This window comes from Clupea harengus, chromosome 5 (assembly GCF_900700415.2).
Source record: "Clupea harengus chromosome 5, Ch_v2.0.2, whole genome shotgun sequence".
In the NCBI taxonomy this organism is placed as follows: Eukaryota; Metazoa; Chordata; class Actinopteri; order Clupeiformes; family Clupeidae; genus Clupea; species Clupea harengus.
In genome coordinates, this window is record NC_045156.1 from 4,026,939 (window position 1) to 4,043,866 (window position 16,928).

Below are 16,928 nucleotides of genomic sequence, written 5' to 3' on the forward strand. Positions count from 1 at the left end.
AAAATATGCTTCTCAAAACCCTATCATGAATAAATTCTATTTTAAATAGTCAGCATATATTGAAAAAATATATTAAAAAAACTACACAGAATGTTGGTAGAGCCCTGTGGGATTCTGTCTAAAGTAGACCAGATTTCCCCACCACACTGACAATCTATTAAACATGATTTAGTTTGGCAAGGAAACGTGACAACTGCCTCAAGATACCAAATTTCAGCAGAGAGTGTATCATCGTCATTTAACACCCCCTTGATGAGCCGGAACAATACTCCGAGGGGGAGAGGGAGAAAGCGGTATAGAGAGGAGGAAGCAGAAGATCCACCAGGAGAGGAAGGGGAGCCGGAAAGAAGCGGAAAACGAGGAGTGGAGAGACAGTGAGCTGTCGTGCTGTGGCGTGCGTGCTGGCTGCGGGTGAGAAAGTGGAGGCGCAGCGGGTGTAAGAGGGACCCCCTGTCGTGCAATATCGGCCCCCTCCTGGAGCGCCGCGCACGGGCAGCGCTCACCATGCCAACACCAGGGGCGCTCAATCGCTGCGCTTTGATGGGCACATGGTGCCAAGCTCCTCGTTCCCGGAGCTAGCTCCTTTGGGGGTGCCGACAACCCCAATCCCGTCCCTTCAGCCGCATGCACTCAATGACACAGACTTTCCCCTACCATCTGGGAAATACAACACTCTGGCATTTAAATTATGTGTTCACTTCTGCTGATCTCTACCTATTGAACATGCGTTGGCAACAAATGCTCTCCAACACATACCGTAAAATATTGTCAGGAATTACATGTGAATTGACAAAGGTTTTACTGCAACCATGTTAAATTATTGCAACTCACACATTTCCATGTTTGTGTTTCAGTGTTTGTTACACAATCTTTCAGTTTATTCAGGAGAGAAAGGAGTGAGAATGAAAAAAGAATACAGTCAAAACTGTTTGGTGAACACTTTTGAAAATATATTTAAGAATGTAATTACATGTGATTGTCAAGATAACATTTGCTAAAATACTGTGCATCTCAACACTAGGCCAAGATGTGCAGATGGGATAGTTTATATTTACACACTTACAGTGTATTTACATATGATCATACAAAAATGTCACAAGAGAGTCTTATGGACACAGCAAATAAAGCTTTGGATACACACACAGAAGGACATAAAACCAGCAGCTTTGGTCTGACACACTTTTCAGACTTAACACAAATCAGAGAGGGCAAAGAGTCTTTCTGAAAAACAACAATAGAACATGGTGGACTGAACGCATGTTCTTTAATACACACACACACACACACACACACACTTTCACCAGCACCACTATGGTGTATTGGTACACTTAACTTGCTCTCAAGTACACAAATGTGTTAACAGACGCAGACTCTCTTGTGCGTCACTCCAAAAGACACGAAAGAGCTTGAAGGTGCTCCCAACTTGTTAGCCCTGAAGATGGTGTGGACCAACTAAATCCACACACACACACACACACACACACACACACACACACACAGAGAGAGAGACAGAGAGAGAGAGAACGAACAACACTCAAATAAACAGTCACACAAGACAGTGACAACCACAGGCAATTGCAGCTTAACATCTGAGCGCACACACACAAACGTATAACACATTACACACACATACAAACAGAGACACACACACACACACAAAAAGAGTCCCACTGACTACTGATACATTCCTCCTCTCAGGGGACAGTGTTATAGTACGGGTGCAGTGCAGTATGAACCCTGAGCCCAACCCTGGGGGGTGTACCAACACGCGCTTTAGAGACGACCCTGGGTAAGGTTAACTCCGAGGAAGTGGTACACCTCCTAAAAGAGGAGCCAACCGAAGAGCCCCATGAGTATGAAGCCACAGGGCTCTTCTTTTAAGAGGATTACCAGTTACTCGGAGCTAACTTGCCCGGGTTTGTCACTAAATTTGCGTACTTAGTACACCCCCCTGAAGTTAAGGGAAGTGGACATTCATTGACCGCACAAGATCACACCCAATAAAAGCCTGGAGAGAGAATTAGTGCCTTGTGACTGAATTACGACAGAGCACCACCCACCAGTCAAGACTAGACTTCCTGAAACGAGAGACTCCCAACAAGTCAGTTTCATGTTGTGTGGGATCTACTACATGTACACACTGACACCTAGTGGTAGATTTCACGGTCAACTCCACACAAACACAAAGTGCTTCATACCGAGCCTATTTTCACAAGGAAAATGAAAACGGTATTAGTCCGGAGTATCTGTGTTTATTTTTTTAAATCTTTTTTTTTTTTTCCCTTAAGACAACTGAATGACCATGTCACAAAGAGGCGAGTCTGTGGGAAAATACTACTTCTGATTTTGGCAGAGTAAGGAGATTCCAACACCTGATTCATCTCATTTTGATTCAACCCCAATGGGATCTGAACAAAACCTCAAGGCACAGGTACTAACATACACACAATAACCAGTTTGCCACTAGAAACCATAATCAATGTGCTGACACAAAGCATATATAGGCTATATATTATTATTTTATAATCCAGAACAACGCCTACGCTGCCAGGGAGATGACACTGTCGTGAAGCCAAAGCAGGTGTTCTGTGAACAGACGCTGCACTGCTATAGGGAAAAAGAGGCAGTCGTACAGAAACGCAAACCTCAAGTGAGTAAAATGTCCTGTACTGGCTTACAGAGTTGTTTGCAGGGCTTCATCTGTCTGTTTACACAACAGGTCTGTGCTGTAAAATTCATGATCCAGAACAAGCAGTTCACCAACAGTTAAAATCATAACACCTAATTTTTGTTTAAATCACAATAATAATAATAAAAAAAAAAAAGTCCCCCAAAGTGAGAGACCAGAATTCCCCCTGCTGCTGTGAGGACTGCTGTTAAAATACAGAGGTGCACTTGTGGGGTGATTTGCCTACTGGGGATGGATATGGCACAGAGCACAGGGAATCATTTCATCCTTTCGCCCATCCGTATGACCACGTCACCACCAAGAACAAAAATATCTAATCAAATGTGATCGCTACTGCCGCAACACTAGGCTGATTTGCTTCCGTTTTCATTTAGTTTTTTCTGTTTACTTAGTTTTGTTTTGATTAATCAACACATTCAATTTCAAGGGGTCAGGGTTTAGCACGTTCGCTAAGCAACACTGCGTCAGGGCGGATTCATTTTTTTGACTGACAAGGCAAATGTGACTCCACCCAAACATCCTTGAGCTCTCCCACCCCACGAACCCCACACCTTCTCCTCCATACAATCAAAAACACTGACACACACATCCTGACTTTAGCCTCCTCCTTAACAACGGGGCCTCCTCCTCCTAGTTATGGAGCTTATTCAGTGGTCTGTGGCGCAGGGCCGGCCTTGCTAGTGCAGCCCCTGCGTCTTGGGCGGCACCTCGAACTTGAAGACCACGCTGAAGATCTTGCCGCCCAGGCGGTCGGCAAGCCAGGAGTTCTTGATGACGGCCAGCTTGAGGCTCTCGCAGCTCAGCGCCGCGTAGTAGTTGGTGTGGATGGCGCGGCCCATGCCCTCGATGATCACCAGGTCCGTCCGCCGCTCCCGCACCACCGTGGCCAGGACTTTGTCCAGACGGCTGGAGGAGGTAAAAGAGGTTGTTTTTAAAAAAAGAAGAGAGAGAGAGAGAGAGAGAGAGAGAGAGAGAAATGTGTACAACTGGTTTCAGCCTCTAGCGAAACAGGCCTGCACAAGAAATGATGGATTTCACTTTTAAGGTGGACAATGTGCAGAGAGCAATACTGCAAATCAGACCCAATCCAATACTGTGGCACAGGCTTCATTATCAAAGCTGGGCTTTTAATATTGATTTACTGCTGTAGAAATATGACACAGAAATATGCAACACCAAGCAATGCTTTTGAAAACCATGGCCTTCTCTGCTACAGAGCCGTAACCGCACAAGCTAACTTTCAGCTCTTACCTCAGGTCTAGGCAAGGTGAGCTGGAGCCACTCTGAACCAAAGTCAGCCTGTCGTCCTTGACAGCAGCCCTGCGAAACAAGGGGAGAAAAAAAATTAAAAATATGGGCATTGCAGGGAAGCGCAAAATCCCAAACAAACCCACACACCGCAAGCCCTTCGCTGGGCCCGGTAACGTATTCTACACTCACTGGATGACGGGGTCCATGCCAGCGATTCTTTCTGTCAAAATGTGTAGCTCATTGTTGGTCACGTCGTTCAGAGCCGGTAGAGAGTTACTGGCGAGCACAACCTAGCACAGATCACATGTAAGAACACAAGACAAGATGACGAGCACCGGTGTGGTTAACAGCGCTTGTTGAGAGTACATTGTCCTGCCACAGAGCAACACAGGAGCAACAATGGCTTCTAGAAGAAAAAAACATGAAAGAAGATTCCAGAATCTTACCTGTGTGCCACGGATGAGGAGTTCTCTAACAAATGGGAAAACTCCCAATATGATGTCTATCCCACTATTATCTACGAAAAACAATGCACATTTATGAGGCTCGCCCTGCAAAACAAAGCCAGCATGGATGGAACTCAATCACAGGTCTTCAGAAGCAGAGGTCACAGTGTCACAAAGCACATCACAGTCACAAGTCAACATTTTCAAACTAAAACTACTTACAGTGCATTTACAAATGTCGGCACATTAGACAACATCAGTATAAGAAGAGATTAAAATGAGACATTCATAGAGCACAATCTTCTTCTGTCTTTGTGCATACTATGCACTTCTGTGCCTTTATGGGGTGTGTTTTGCTTGTAATGAGATTTTTTTTTTTAAGTATATTTATCTATGAAAATGAACTGATCTATCCATGTACTACTGAGATAACTACTACGAGTAGAGTGTCTTTAAAGTCTGACTTTTTTAAATACCTTCAACCTCTCAATCCACTGGTTGTAGGCATCCACAAGCCATGGCCTTTCTGTCAAGTTTAAAAGGAAGTCATTTATCAGTTTTGCAATATTCAGCTAAATGGGATTGGATTCTCAAGAGGAGCAAAATACAGATTAATGCGAGCATTCATTTCATTACCTTGCAGCTGTTGCTTAGCCTGTTCAAACCCAAAGCCTGGGTCTGTCTCTAGAACACTGAAAATGAATTAGTGAAGGGTCAGCCAGTGACAATGAAGCCAGATTATTACATTATTACAAATACACTGAAACCAAATCTACGCAAACATCATCAGGTTGCTGACATGTAAATTTCCAGAACCTGCATTCCTACGCTGCCATGTCATTCTCTCCCAACACCATTCTCTCTTCCTTTAATCCTCCCTCCCTCCCTCCATCCCTCTCTCCTTCCCCTTCTTCCCCCTCTGTCACTGCGCTCGCACACCCTTTCACTCACTCACACAGTCTCTCAATTCCCTCTTTCTCAGCGTGTCACAACATGTGCGCCCCTGGTTCCGGCCCTCTCACTCACTCAGAGACGGCTTTAGCCCCCCAGTCGAACACGTTGCCCGCCAGAAGGCCCCTGACCAGGGCAAACTGCCTCTGCTCCCAGCTCAGGTCCTCCAGAGCCCTCACCACCTTCTGGTAGTACTTCAGCGCCATGTCGTTCTCACGCTGCTTAATCTGCCAGGCACAGAGGGGGGATGGGGGTGGGGAGTGGGAGAGAGAGAGGGGGGAGAGGGAGAGAGTGAGAGAAAAGTCAAACCCATGCTAAAGGCTGGCGGCTCAACTATTCTACGATTTGATCTGGGCCAAATCTGGTAGATAAGTGCCTGATCAGGGACAAATGTGTTTCAGCTTCTGCAACGAGGACATGCTACAGGAGGCAATGATGTAGCATGACAGCGCTCTAAGACAAACAACACTTTGAACGGGATTTCAACCTTTGAGTAGGGGTCAGGAAAGTTGAACTCGTTTAGGCAGTGCTCCCTCGTGTCTAGTAGACTTCGGACAGTGAGGGATCCGTAAGCACTGAAGATAAGAGCAAACGAATGCTACGTTAGCGAAAAACAAACAACAAACACTTCACAAGCCACACAAACTCATATGGCCAACATGTGGCGCCCACACACACACACACACACACACACACACACACACACACACACACACACACACACACACACACTCCACAGACAGGAAGAGACACACAAGTATAAACAGCTGGGACACACACATCAGCACGAAAACTACAGCCAAACTGGGGCACACCCATACACATTCACTCACACTCTCTTTCTCACACACACAAACGCACACACACAGTAATGACCCATGCATAGACACAGATATGCATAGAATAGCAAGCAATTGCAGCATTTGTACATCAGTTTTCAAATCAGCCATGGGTTTTCAGCCACATAGATACTAACCATTGGCAGCATCACTGCAGTCATTTACAGTGGAAAGACAGGCAGACATGAATAGCAATACCCAAGATCGAGCTCATCACTAAATACGGGTCAGTCTAGGGATGTCAGGATAAGCTTTTAACAAATCAATTTCAGTCCAAATGGATTTATTATACGGTGTTTATGTTATTTTGTGAACAGATTAGAAATAAAGTTGCAAACTCTACTACCCTCTTTCCTCTCACAAGCCTACAGCAGCCACAGTAAGACTGAAAGACTTATGTCAGATTTGATCCTGCATGCTTTGGCAAAGCCCTTTGGTAATATCGTTTGTTTGGGAGACAGATCTGAGGTCGCCGGAGGGCTCTTACAAAGGCTGTTGGCGAAGTGTCTGCAGCTTGTGCCGGTACTTCTGCCGAAACTTCTCCGCTCGCTCCGCTGCCTCCAGGATGTCTGGCTGGCTCGCCAGAGCGCGCTTCACCACCTGAGCACACAGAGAGCAGACCAATTAGCTGAAAGACTCACGACAGACCACCGTGGAGAAGGGCCTGTGAAATGACTTAGAAGCCAATTCAAATTTTCATTTTCATCAAAAGACAAGGCATGAGTCAACAAACAAAAGAAGGAAGGAGAGAGAGAGAGAGAGCAAGAGAGAGAGAGAGAGAGAGAGCAAGAGCAAGAGAGAGAGACATATGAAGTACCCCATCCAGCGCCTCCTCGAAGCAGGAGAGCCAGTACTCTCTGGCGTGGGAGTCTTCGGTGAGGTCCACTGTGTCGGGGATGTAGGAGGACGGATCCTGCAGCAGGGGCAGGTTGACCAGCTGCCTCTCCAGCCGGTCCATCTCCAGCATGTCAAACTGAGGACGGGAAGACAGCGGAGACCGGGCTTAACACCAGGACCTAACATACTGCTCAGACAGCAACCCACAGCTCTGTCCCATGAGGGGACCCATTCTGATTCAGAAGGGAAAAACAGCAACATTTCTGAGAAATATATTATATTATCACCAATTAACAGCTGTTATCAGGCCTACTAGGGGCGTGCCAATTTACAAATGTATATGTTGGACACAGACCATTGTTATTACTTCTACCTTGTGAAGCAGGAAGTTCCATATCTTCTCAATGCCAACCCAACACACAGGGTTTTTAAGGACACGAATGTGACTGGCAGAGATGGTGATAAAACTGGTTGTGCAATATGACATAACTATGTACGTATTGTGTTTTCACTCTGTGATCTACACACGCAAACATGACAAACATGCACCAGGAATGTTCACACACACACACACACACTCTCGGATTTACTACAGGCGATGGATCATGTTGCAGACCAATCCTCCACACTAACACAGTCCTCATTCCATGTTAAGCCAAGTCTTGTGTAAGTGAAGTAGCTTGCAACCACACCGCCAAACCACCAAAGTATCTGGGACTATAACCGTCTGTACAGCTTGAGCGAATGCCCAGATGACACCAAACAAACAGAGCTGTACAGGTACTACACAGAAAGGCACACACAGAACTCCTAAGCTTGTACATGGGTGTATCCAAACTACTCAAAATACAGTGGGCCCTAATGTCATTGACGGGCAACTGGCAGTCCCCCGAGCATGAACTAAAGCTAATTTAATAACGTGGCAAAATCAATTTGCTAATTTAATACCACGAGCAAGATCTTAAGCGTAAACACGGGCTCCCACATGCCACACAATACCTGTAGTTCATGCGCGACGGACTTTGCGTGTTGCTGAGCAATGAAACTAGGGGCCCTCTGACGCAAGTTAGCTTAGCTGTCCAATAACTCAAAAGCACATCATTAGTGAAGCCAACAACTCCATGTACACACAAATAAATGAAATAACGCTATGCGTGGTAGCGGATCTAATTCTAATGGCCCCATTGCTGCAAAAGAAAGTAATGAAGCAAACGGCATGAACAATCCAGCAGCCTTCAACTCTGGCCAGCAGAGAAGCCCACCACAGCAGACATGGTACTTACGGAGAACTGAGCGGGAAAACAGAGGAGGGAGGAAAGACAGGAACAGAAGGAGACAGGATGGCGTGTAAAAAGAAAGTGAACATGGAGAATGTTGGGAGGAAAGTCCTCAGGAAAAAGAAAAAAAAGTAATGGAAAAGAGAACTTCAGCACTGGCATGGATACAAGTTGACAATGACCACATAGGACACTCTGCTTCTGGTCACACGGTAAAGTAACTGAGAGTAGAGATAAACAGCTCATCACATCACCCTACTGCAGTAAAGTCATTATCACAAAAGTAGCTGTATACATGTATGGTTCCATTCCAGTGCCTTCTGAAGGTTCTATGTAGTGCAAATGTGGTGGACGTACGGTTCCACTGCGTGCTCGCTGCATGGGGTTGATGTCTGGAGACACGCTCATGAGGCCCGAGCTCCCAGCGTAGTTCTCTCCCCAGCTGTACTGGTTAGGGTCTGAACCACACCCACACACACACACACACACACACACACACACACACACACACACAGCTGTTATCTCCCTAACCAGATGTGTTTAATGCAGTCCACATTCTGACAGTGTACATTAGTTATAAGTTGATATCTGCATCACAGCAGCTCTTGAACCAGGGCGTGTTGACAACTGAGGCTGATCTTTAAGGTCAGTGCATGGGTGCATCAAGGTCACCATGGAAACCCATTGCACTGAGTGCCAGGGTTTAGGCTTTGGTCCCTGTGTGTGTCTGTGTGTGTGTGTGTGTGTGTGTGTGTGTGTGTGTGTGTGTGTGTGTGTGTTCCTCTAACAGAGATGATGCGTAGTACAAGATTCCATTCAGTTTTAATGGTGAGACTCAGAGAGAATTGCAAGACTTCCTTGGCTTAAGAAGAGGTCCTGAAATGCAATATCCTTTCTGGTAATAACACGGTGATACTCACAGGGGAGAATGGGCCAAGAGAAACAAATTCCTACATGGCCAACATGCTCTTTGTGCCCAGCCATCCCACGCCCTTCAGAGCCTGGAGTTCAAAACAGTTCTACATTTCAAAACTATGTTATTTATGGTTTGCGTGAAGAGTGCAGCATTATAATACCCCCCCTGTATTCCTGAGTATGCCTGATAAACAAAAGCTGGTTTTGTTTCAGGACTGGTTTCTTATTTGCCCAAGCAGGTTCAAGCACACAAATGTTGTCAATCCAGAGCAGGCAAGTTATTTTATAGTTCCACTCTACCAATCACCAGAGCTTTCTGTTTGCACACCCCAGTTGTTCTACCTGGTTCAAGAGCTGTACTTTGCTTTGGATGAAATTATTGATTAGATAAATATATGGAATAAAAGTTAAGAAAGTTAAAAAAAAATAAAAAAAATAAGAGAGACTCATTGCTGATGACCACTCACTGTCTTCCTCTGCTCCTTTCAGGAAAGCTCCAATGGTTCCCAGATATCCCTCATGCCTGAGGAAGAGTGCCTGGACTTCACCCTGCCAAACCACACACACACACACACACACACACACACACACACACACACACACACACACACACACACACACACACACACACACACACAGTGAGAAGAACAGCCAAGAAGGCCAGCATTTCCCACCATCCCTCCAGCTCTAAAGGCCCCAACACGACCAACAATATGGATGCAGGGCTCACCTTGGTGAAGAAGTTGATGCTGTAGGTGATGGTGTGCATGGTAACCGGGTGGCCCCGGATGAAGAAACCCCCGAAGTAGACCGTGCTGAGGTTGTGCAGGCGGGCGTAGAGGCAGGCCAGTTGGCCAATGTCGTTGCTGATCATGTGCAAAAGACTCTTGGCCATGTCTTCTTTGGAGAACTCTGGCAAGGGCGAGAGGACACAGATATGGGTAATAAAGCACACTGCAGTGCAGAGAAGGATCTACAGAAGGATCACATTAGGACTCTCCAGTCAGGTTGGGGTGCACAGACCAAAATATCTTGATTTACAGAAGGCAACAACAACTGACTGTTTGACTAGTTGCCCTTGGCAGTCTTTGATAGTACATTTCTCAATAGTAACAGCACACCAGAGACGACAAGACCGTGGAACTGGGTGAAAGGTCACTCCTCATGCAAGAGGGCCTTGTTCTCTGCACCGTTTTCCTCTGTCATGATTTTATGGCTGCAAGAGTGGAAGTGGACAGTATATAAGCAGTAAGAAGGAGGCCAAATAGGCATAGTGGACAAGAACTTATGTGGCCATAACTGAGATGATAAAGTAAATCTCACTCCAGTCACTTTGCTATGCTGCACTACAGAGGCATTTCCAACTAAGGGTACACAATTCTTTCAGTTGAAAACATGGCCGGACTTTTGACTTAAAACTAAACTGACTGAAACCCTGTTGATAACTAGGGTAATAAATAACTTTAGGTGACCAGCAACCAGTTTGAGAACTGATTTATGGATTTCTAGTACGTTCGTGCTGTTGGCTGGTTTTGTCCTTTTCATAAGACACTTTTGACCGACCCACTGTCAGCAGGAACAGGCCTGCTGTGTTGCAAGATGAAAGAATCCAGGCTCACGTTTGTCTGTAGTGGCTGATTTCCCGAAGCTGCTGGCGATGAGGTCGCCAGTTAAGCCCAAGGACTCGTACGCCCCACCGTAGATATCCTTCACCAGCATGTCAACATTGGAGTGTTGCCCTCTGGAGGCCAGCTGAAGCAGCTCGTCAAACCTCTAAACGAGAGAGAGAGAGAGAGAGAGAGAGAGAGAGAGAGCGAGAGCGAGAGAGAGAGAGAGAGAACGAGCAACAGAGAGAGAGCAAGAGAGAGATTGTGCCATGGTTAAATGTGGACCTACGCAGGCTTGAGGGCAATGCATAGTTCAGCAAGCATGTATGCCAGAGGTTGCACGACGAGTACAAGCCAGCAATCAGATAAGCAAACACAGCAGAGGCCATCCTCATGGGAAAAAGCTCACTCCCACTTCATTCTGTCCAATACGATGCAGAGAAAATGACAAGAACACTAGAGAAAGGGAAGGAAGGACACAGGATATTGTACAACTAGGCTGTGTCAATTCTGACACAGATGTACAGAACTGCACATAGCAAAGAAAGCTAAACAAACACGGACAAACACATGAGCAAGGTACACTATTTGTAAATCCATCATCAAGGTCAGAGCAATTACACAATGAAACATCAAAACTGACATTTCTCTTTGGCATAGTTGCTTTGGATGTTACTGCCTTGCTTAGTTGTGATTTAGAGGTCAAAGCCAAATCTGATGTCCCAAACAAGACAGACTTGTAACCTGATCAAGTAGTACTCAAATAGGAGCCATGGCATATCGAAGAGACAGTCTGTTACCTTTGTTTTGGTGAGCAGGGCCCCAAGACCCCAGAAAGTTCCCCCACCAATAGAACTCCCTCCTACGCGCTCAAATTTGTCTTCCGATTCCACCTAAAACCAGCCACAAACACACACGGTGGTAAACTGCACACCAAGAAATATCCACAGGCTGTAGTACTTGCTCAGGTATCTGTACGTATACTCTATATTAACAGGGGAGATGTTTACCTTAACGATGGACACCCCTGAGCCAATGTTGATGAGCAGGTAAGGGAAGATGTCGGGGTGCGTGTTCTGGAAGCGGAACTCTGGGTCAGCATGTTTGGCGTAAACAAAAGCCTCATGGGGGATGTTCCTCAGAACAAAGTTACAGCCCTTGATCAAGCATGTCATTTCATCTTCTTTGTCCACTCTGACAGAAACAAAGCGAAAGATGTACTTGAAAGGAACTTAGTCTAAACAATCTATAAGAAACACATGCTTAGAGAAATGTTTTAGCTGCGCCTTTACATCCAGGTAGCTATTACTAACCAAGATAAAGAAAAAGTCTGAAAGATTCTTCTGGGTTTTGCAATCGGCAAATAAAAATGTCATCACAGTGTGGCTGTAGTAATCAATCTGGCAAATTCCAAAGAGCAGCAACTCTGCATGCCAACTATGTCTTATGCCTGGCAGAACAACACTGGGAGCAACAGGATATGTGGTGCAGTGTATGCACTCACTTGAGTTTGAGCTTCTTCTCGATCAGGTCCTTGAACTTGTGCGCTCCTCCACCCGTGGCTTTAATGACTTTGGTTTCGGTGTTGACCAGGTGGTCTTTAATAAAGTCCAGACAAGTTTCGATGTATGCATTCTCAAACTTGATGAAGTGGAGTCGAGCAGTGATCTCTTCTTGCACAGAAATTTCATAAACAGGATCCCCTTCTGCCTCCTACATATGCAGAAAACAGTGATTATATGACCTACAGCAAAAGATAAAACAAGATAAACACCAGCACTGCAGCCAGGGCTCCAGAATACTGGAACAGCAGACTTCATTCCCAACCCGTGTGTACAGTTCTCCAGCGGCACCCTAAACACTATCACAAGGACTTCCATTGCCAACTGACTGGCACTGTCCTATATGAAGCAATTTATTACTGTGCATTGAACCAGACCAATGTCCAAAAAATGACTGTCTTTTACAGCTGCCTGAGTAGGCTCATTCCTCGAGAATGAAAACATACATCTCTGCTCTGAAATAATCTGATGGGGCTCAATCCTGCCAAAACAAGGCATAGAAGAGCAATTGGGCAGCTAATGCCTTTATTTTCACAACACTGCAGTCTCATTCTGTGGGAGTTGAACGTATTGAGGCGGATAAAATAGCCTGGATTGTTCAATTCAGCACAAGTCATCCAAACCCGATGGTTGAGATGCCACACAGTGCTCAGTGTCAGTTCAGCTGTTTACCACTGCAGCCTGCGAAGAAACTGTGTTCTTTTCTCAAACAAAGATTTCACTGTAAAACCCGGATATTGCACTCAGTTGACAGCTACACTGAAAGTCTGAAGAATAGTTCATTGTGTAAAACAAAAAGGTCAACGAATAGATAACAGATTAAAAAGAAAGCTTACCTTGACTGAATGATCAAATGACTTTACTTTGGCCACTTTGTGCTGCACCGTTGAGTAATAAGCGAGCTTTGTCAATGAACCACCTATCAGGTGAAAAAAATACAGGACGTTCAGCCGCAACTGGCTGCATTTTGTTTACAAGTCATTCAAAAGTGGCTCTGATTACAATGTCGACATTGGGTGGAGTGATTTAGCTAGCGAGATGGCCTATTTCACAAATGCTATATATATTTCCGGTATTAAACCATATGTTAGGCTACTCTCCAGCAAGGCTTCTGATCGTTTTCATATGATATTTTAGTTATACACAGGAAACAATGTCCTATTGGGAGTTTCCCACGGCGGGCAATTCAGCTGATTCAGTGATTCAGCTAGCGAGAAACGTTCAATTGTCTAGTGATTGCCTTAGATATATTCCCAGTGTTCACACAAAGTGCAAGATCATGCACACCGTTTGGGGCGTTGTGATTTTGAAATCAGATCTGCACTCTTTGAAGACGTTATAGCATCCAGCCGCATATAAGATTGAACTAAGCTTTGATGGTCTGAACCCCATTAATGACACAAGTCGATCCATAAACCTCATATGACATGACCAGTGAGTCGTAATATAGCTATATCAATGCTTTCCAAATTGAAAACCCATCGGGGTCAAAGAGCAAAGTTGGTTTCCAACATTTCATACCCCTCCAAAACAAATAATATATCATGTCAACTAACGATAGGGGAATAGCGTTAACTTCCAAACCAAGGTTCATTATAGCTATATCGCTAACTAGCTAGCAAAGTGGTTGCACAGGTATGGACGTTATCATTAAAGCTGTTGACAAAGGTCATTTATAACGTTACACGACGGGAAAGCAAATATGTGGGCCAAGCACAGTACAGTTCATGAGCTTGTCAGATAAAAAGCAATATGATACCATGGCTAACTTTTTACTGTTTGCTCCAGGGTTAATGTTGACTTACACCTTGCAGCCAGTAACATTACAGTCATATGAGCTCCACATGTGCTCGCAATTTATAAAACAACCACTGGAAGAATTCAGTCCTGTGAATGCTTACCTATGTCAATAGCGAATCTCTTTGCATTTTCTAAATTCCGAAAGATTTCGTCCGGTGGGAGTGTGATGCTTTTATCCATGCTATTTCTTCCCCCTTCAGTCCCACCAACGTGACCCGCCATATTGGAAAACTTGTTTGCCAACAGCACGCAGCATGCGTAATGAATACACGTCTTGACGCACATGAACACAGAATCTTAGGTGAGGTCTGTCACTGAAATCAGCCTTGAATGGGTAACTGAATGAGCGTACGGTACAATCAATTAGCCTTCAGTCATGCTCAACATTCAGGTAATATTATTGAAAACCTGCACGATCGAGTCAAAAAAGAAGCGGTGACAAGCTCTCATGAATCATTTGTAAATTATAATTTTCGCAAGATATGGATATTTGGCACACCTAGTGCCTGCACCAACGGGGCTTTAATGTGTAATTTAGTATGGCTGAAGATGGCATACTTAGCCACCAACGAATGGGCTTAAGTATAACTGAAGAACCTCTGTTGGGTTCATGATGAATGTACTAAATGTGTGCTATTTTCTTGTTATGTAATTATGTACTTTGCACACACAATTATGCTGCACATACTTACATTTGTATTCACTGCTGGAACTGGAGTTGCCAGAAACCACTACTATTGTCCGCCAAGTTTTTTGAACATTTTCAAAAGTTGTGAATCACTGTGTTGCATCATGATTAGTGTACTTATATTAAGTACATTTAAGTACTACTGAGGTAGAAATGTACTTCTAATCAGTACATTTGTAAAAAAATAAATGGACTTATATTTATCACACAAAACAATAATGTGCTAGAAATGTACTTGCTTATGAAAGTAGATTTGTAGTACATTAAAATGCACTTTACCTGGGTTCACCAACAACGTCAACACATTTGTGCCTTCCTTAACATGATCATCTTGGTTTTACTGCAGGTAAAGAATAATTAAACACAAGAATATATTTTTAAATTAAAGACAGACATGTAACATACATTAGCAACACAATATAGACCAATGACTAAAACACTGAAAAATGTATGTGCTCAAGAGGACTTGCAGTGTTCCTTTAAGATTTAACCCAATTTATTGGCAAAAATATGTTGGCTATTCTTGCTGAGTGGTGACATTGTAGTAGTGCCCCATAGTCCTTGTGTGACTGTGTGATAATGTTTACATGTTTTAAACAAGAGATATGATTTAGCTGCTTGATGAAATTAAATTGAAAATGTTGAACTGTTAAACTGCAAATGTAGAAACAATGTTTAAGGAAAGTGATTTTGTTTTATTATCAAAGTTGGGCCTGCCATGAAAAGTTTATCAGTAAGTCTATCAATGTTGGCCATCTTTATCAGTCAACAGTGTCAGAATGAGTTCCAGTTGGTGAATTACAACAACCTCCAGGGGGCGCAATTGCTTTGACTTCTTTCTTGTTGGTTGTGTCACAATATGGAGACCGCAGTAGAGGGCAGGCTTTCTGCCTGTATCTGTTCTATCTGTTCTACTCCCCTGGATTATTTTCAGTTGCTCATGGTGCTGTTCCGTGGAAAAGTGTACCTCACCATAACGTCCAGTAGAGGGAGACATGCTTTGGCCAGCATGCTTGGCTTCCATTATGTTAACTCTTCATTCCCATACTCAAGTGAAAAAGGTTTTATGATTCCCTCTGGTGACAGTTGAGCAGTCCAGTGATGAGTTTAGTGGATAGTTAAGGAACCATATGACGCAGACGTGTAAAGAGAAGATCAATTTTACTTTTTGAGTACATTTTCAGTGTATGCTCTAAATTTTAGTCTTATGTGTAGAACAATATGGAGGTCATATTGCACTTTGTCTGGGCTGTAGCAAGGTTACCCTGTGTGCAGACTCAGAGTCTGAGAACCACTGGAACTGTCTACTTGTAAGAGGTCTGTATATATTCCTCCACATCTCCATACGAATGTGTGAGTCCCGGCTAGGTTGGCGTTTCACACACTTTATGGCCCATGGCTAAACCTCAGGGGACACTAAGCAATATGGAGCTGCCACATGCTACACTGCAGGGTCAATGGCCATGCGTTAGGGGACAAGGTGCTGGGTTAGGGGTGATGGGGAGAAAGAGAGAGAGAGAGAGAAGAGAGAGAAAGAGGGAGAGAGAGAGAGAGAGACCCAGAGAGAGAGAGAGAGAGAGACCCACTGTGTGCCTCTGGGAAAGACATGACCCTGCAGAAAGAATTGATCTGTTACCTAATGTTTATATCAATGTCAAAAGCTGACCACATTCTTCATCATGGATGTGTGTTATGCAAGAATGAACGAATTAAAATAAATGCGTTATGGGAATTGTATTATTAATGAAAATTAATATTTGTTTATATTGTAGTGTTGATGAATTAATAATGTTATAAAATATAACTTCACTCTCTCCTGGCACAGCACTGTTTCTTGTCCTACTCAAATTAGCCCCCATGCCCCCACAACACACCCCTCCTTTTTGCCCTGAAGCTGGGAAACATTGAGGCACAAGGCTTCCCACACGTCTGCATTCACCCCATTCAGCCCCCAGCACAAAAGAAGTGTGTCACATCTCTCAGTCCATCTCTGACCCAGACTGACTCAAGGGAATCAGAAGGCTCAGGTGTAGCTTCGGCGTGAGAACATATCAGTGCATAGTCTT

General features: G+C 44.3%; 1 protein-coding gene across 2 annotated transcripts; it reads right to left on the reverse strand.

Moving 5' to 3' along the window:
* Positions 1-2,759: 2,759 nt before the first annotated feature.
* Positions 2,760-14,422, reverse strand: pank4 (pantothenate kinase 4 (inactive)). 2 transcript variants are annotated; one of them, XM_012841202.3, is made up of 20 exons: positions 14,276-14,422; positions 13,211-13,293; positions 12,317-12,525; positions 11,823-12,006; positions 11,613-11,705; positions 10,825-10,978; positions 9,936-10,117; positions 9,673-9,754; positions 8,648-8,748; positions 8,297-8,302; positions 6,994-7,149; positions 6,664-6,776; positions 5,825-5,912; positions 5,413-5,564; positions 5,023-5,078; positions 4,863-4,912; positions 4,387-4,491; positions 4,130-4,230; positions 3,941-4,009; positions 2,760-3,595 (listed from the first exon to the last, which is right to left on the reverse strand). In XM_012841202.3, the coding sequence occupies exons 1-20, from the start codon at positions 14,394-14,396 to the stop codon at positions 3,367-3,369; spliced, it is 2,334 nt and encodes a 777-aa protein (XP_012696656.2). In that variant the 5' UTR covers positions 14,397-14,422; the 3' UTR covers positions 2,760-3,366. The 2 variants fall into 2 exon arrangements, with proteins under 2 accessions (XP_012696656.2, XP_012696655.1); XM_012841201.3 differs by lacking the exon at positions 8,297-8,302.
* Between the last annotated feature and the right edge of the window lie 2,506 nt (positions 14,423-16,928).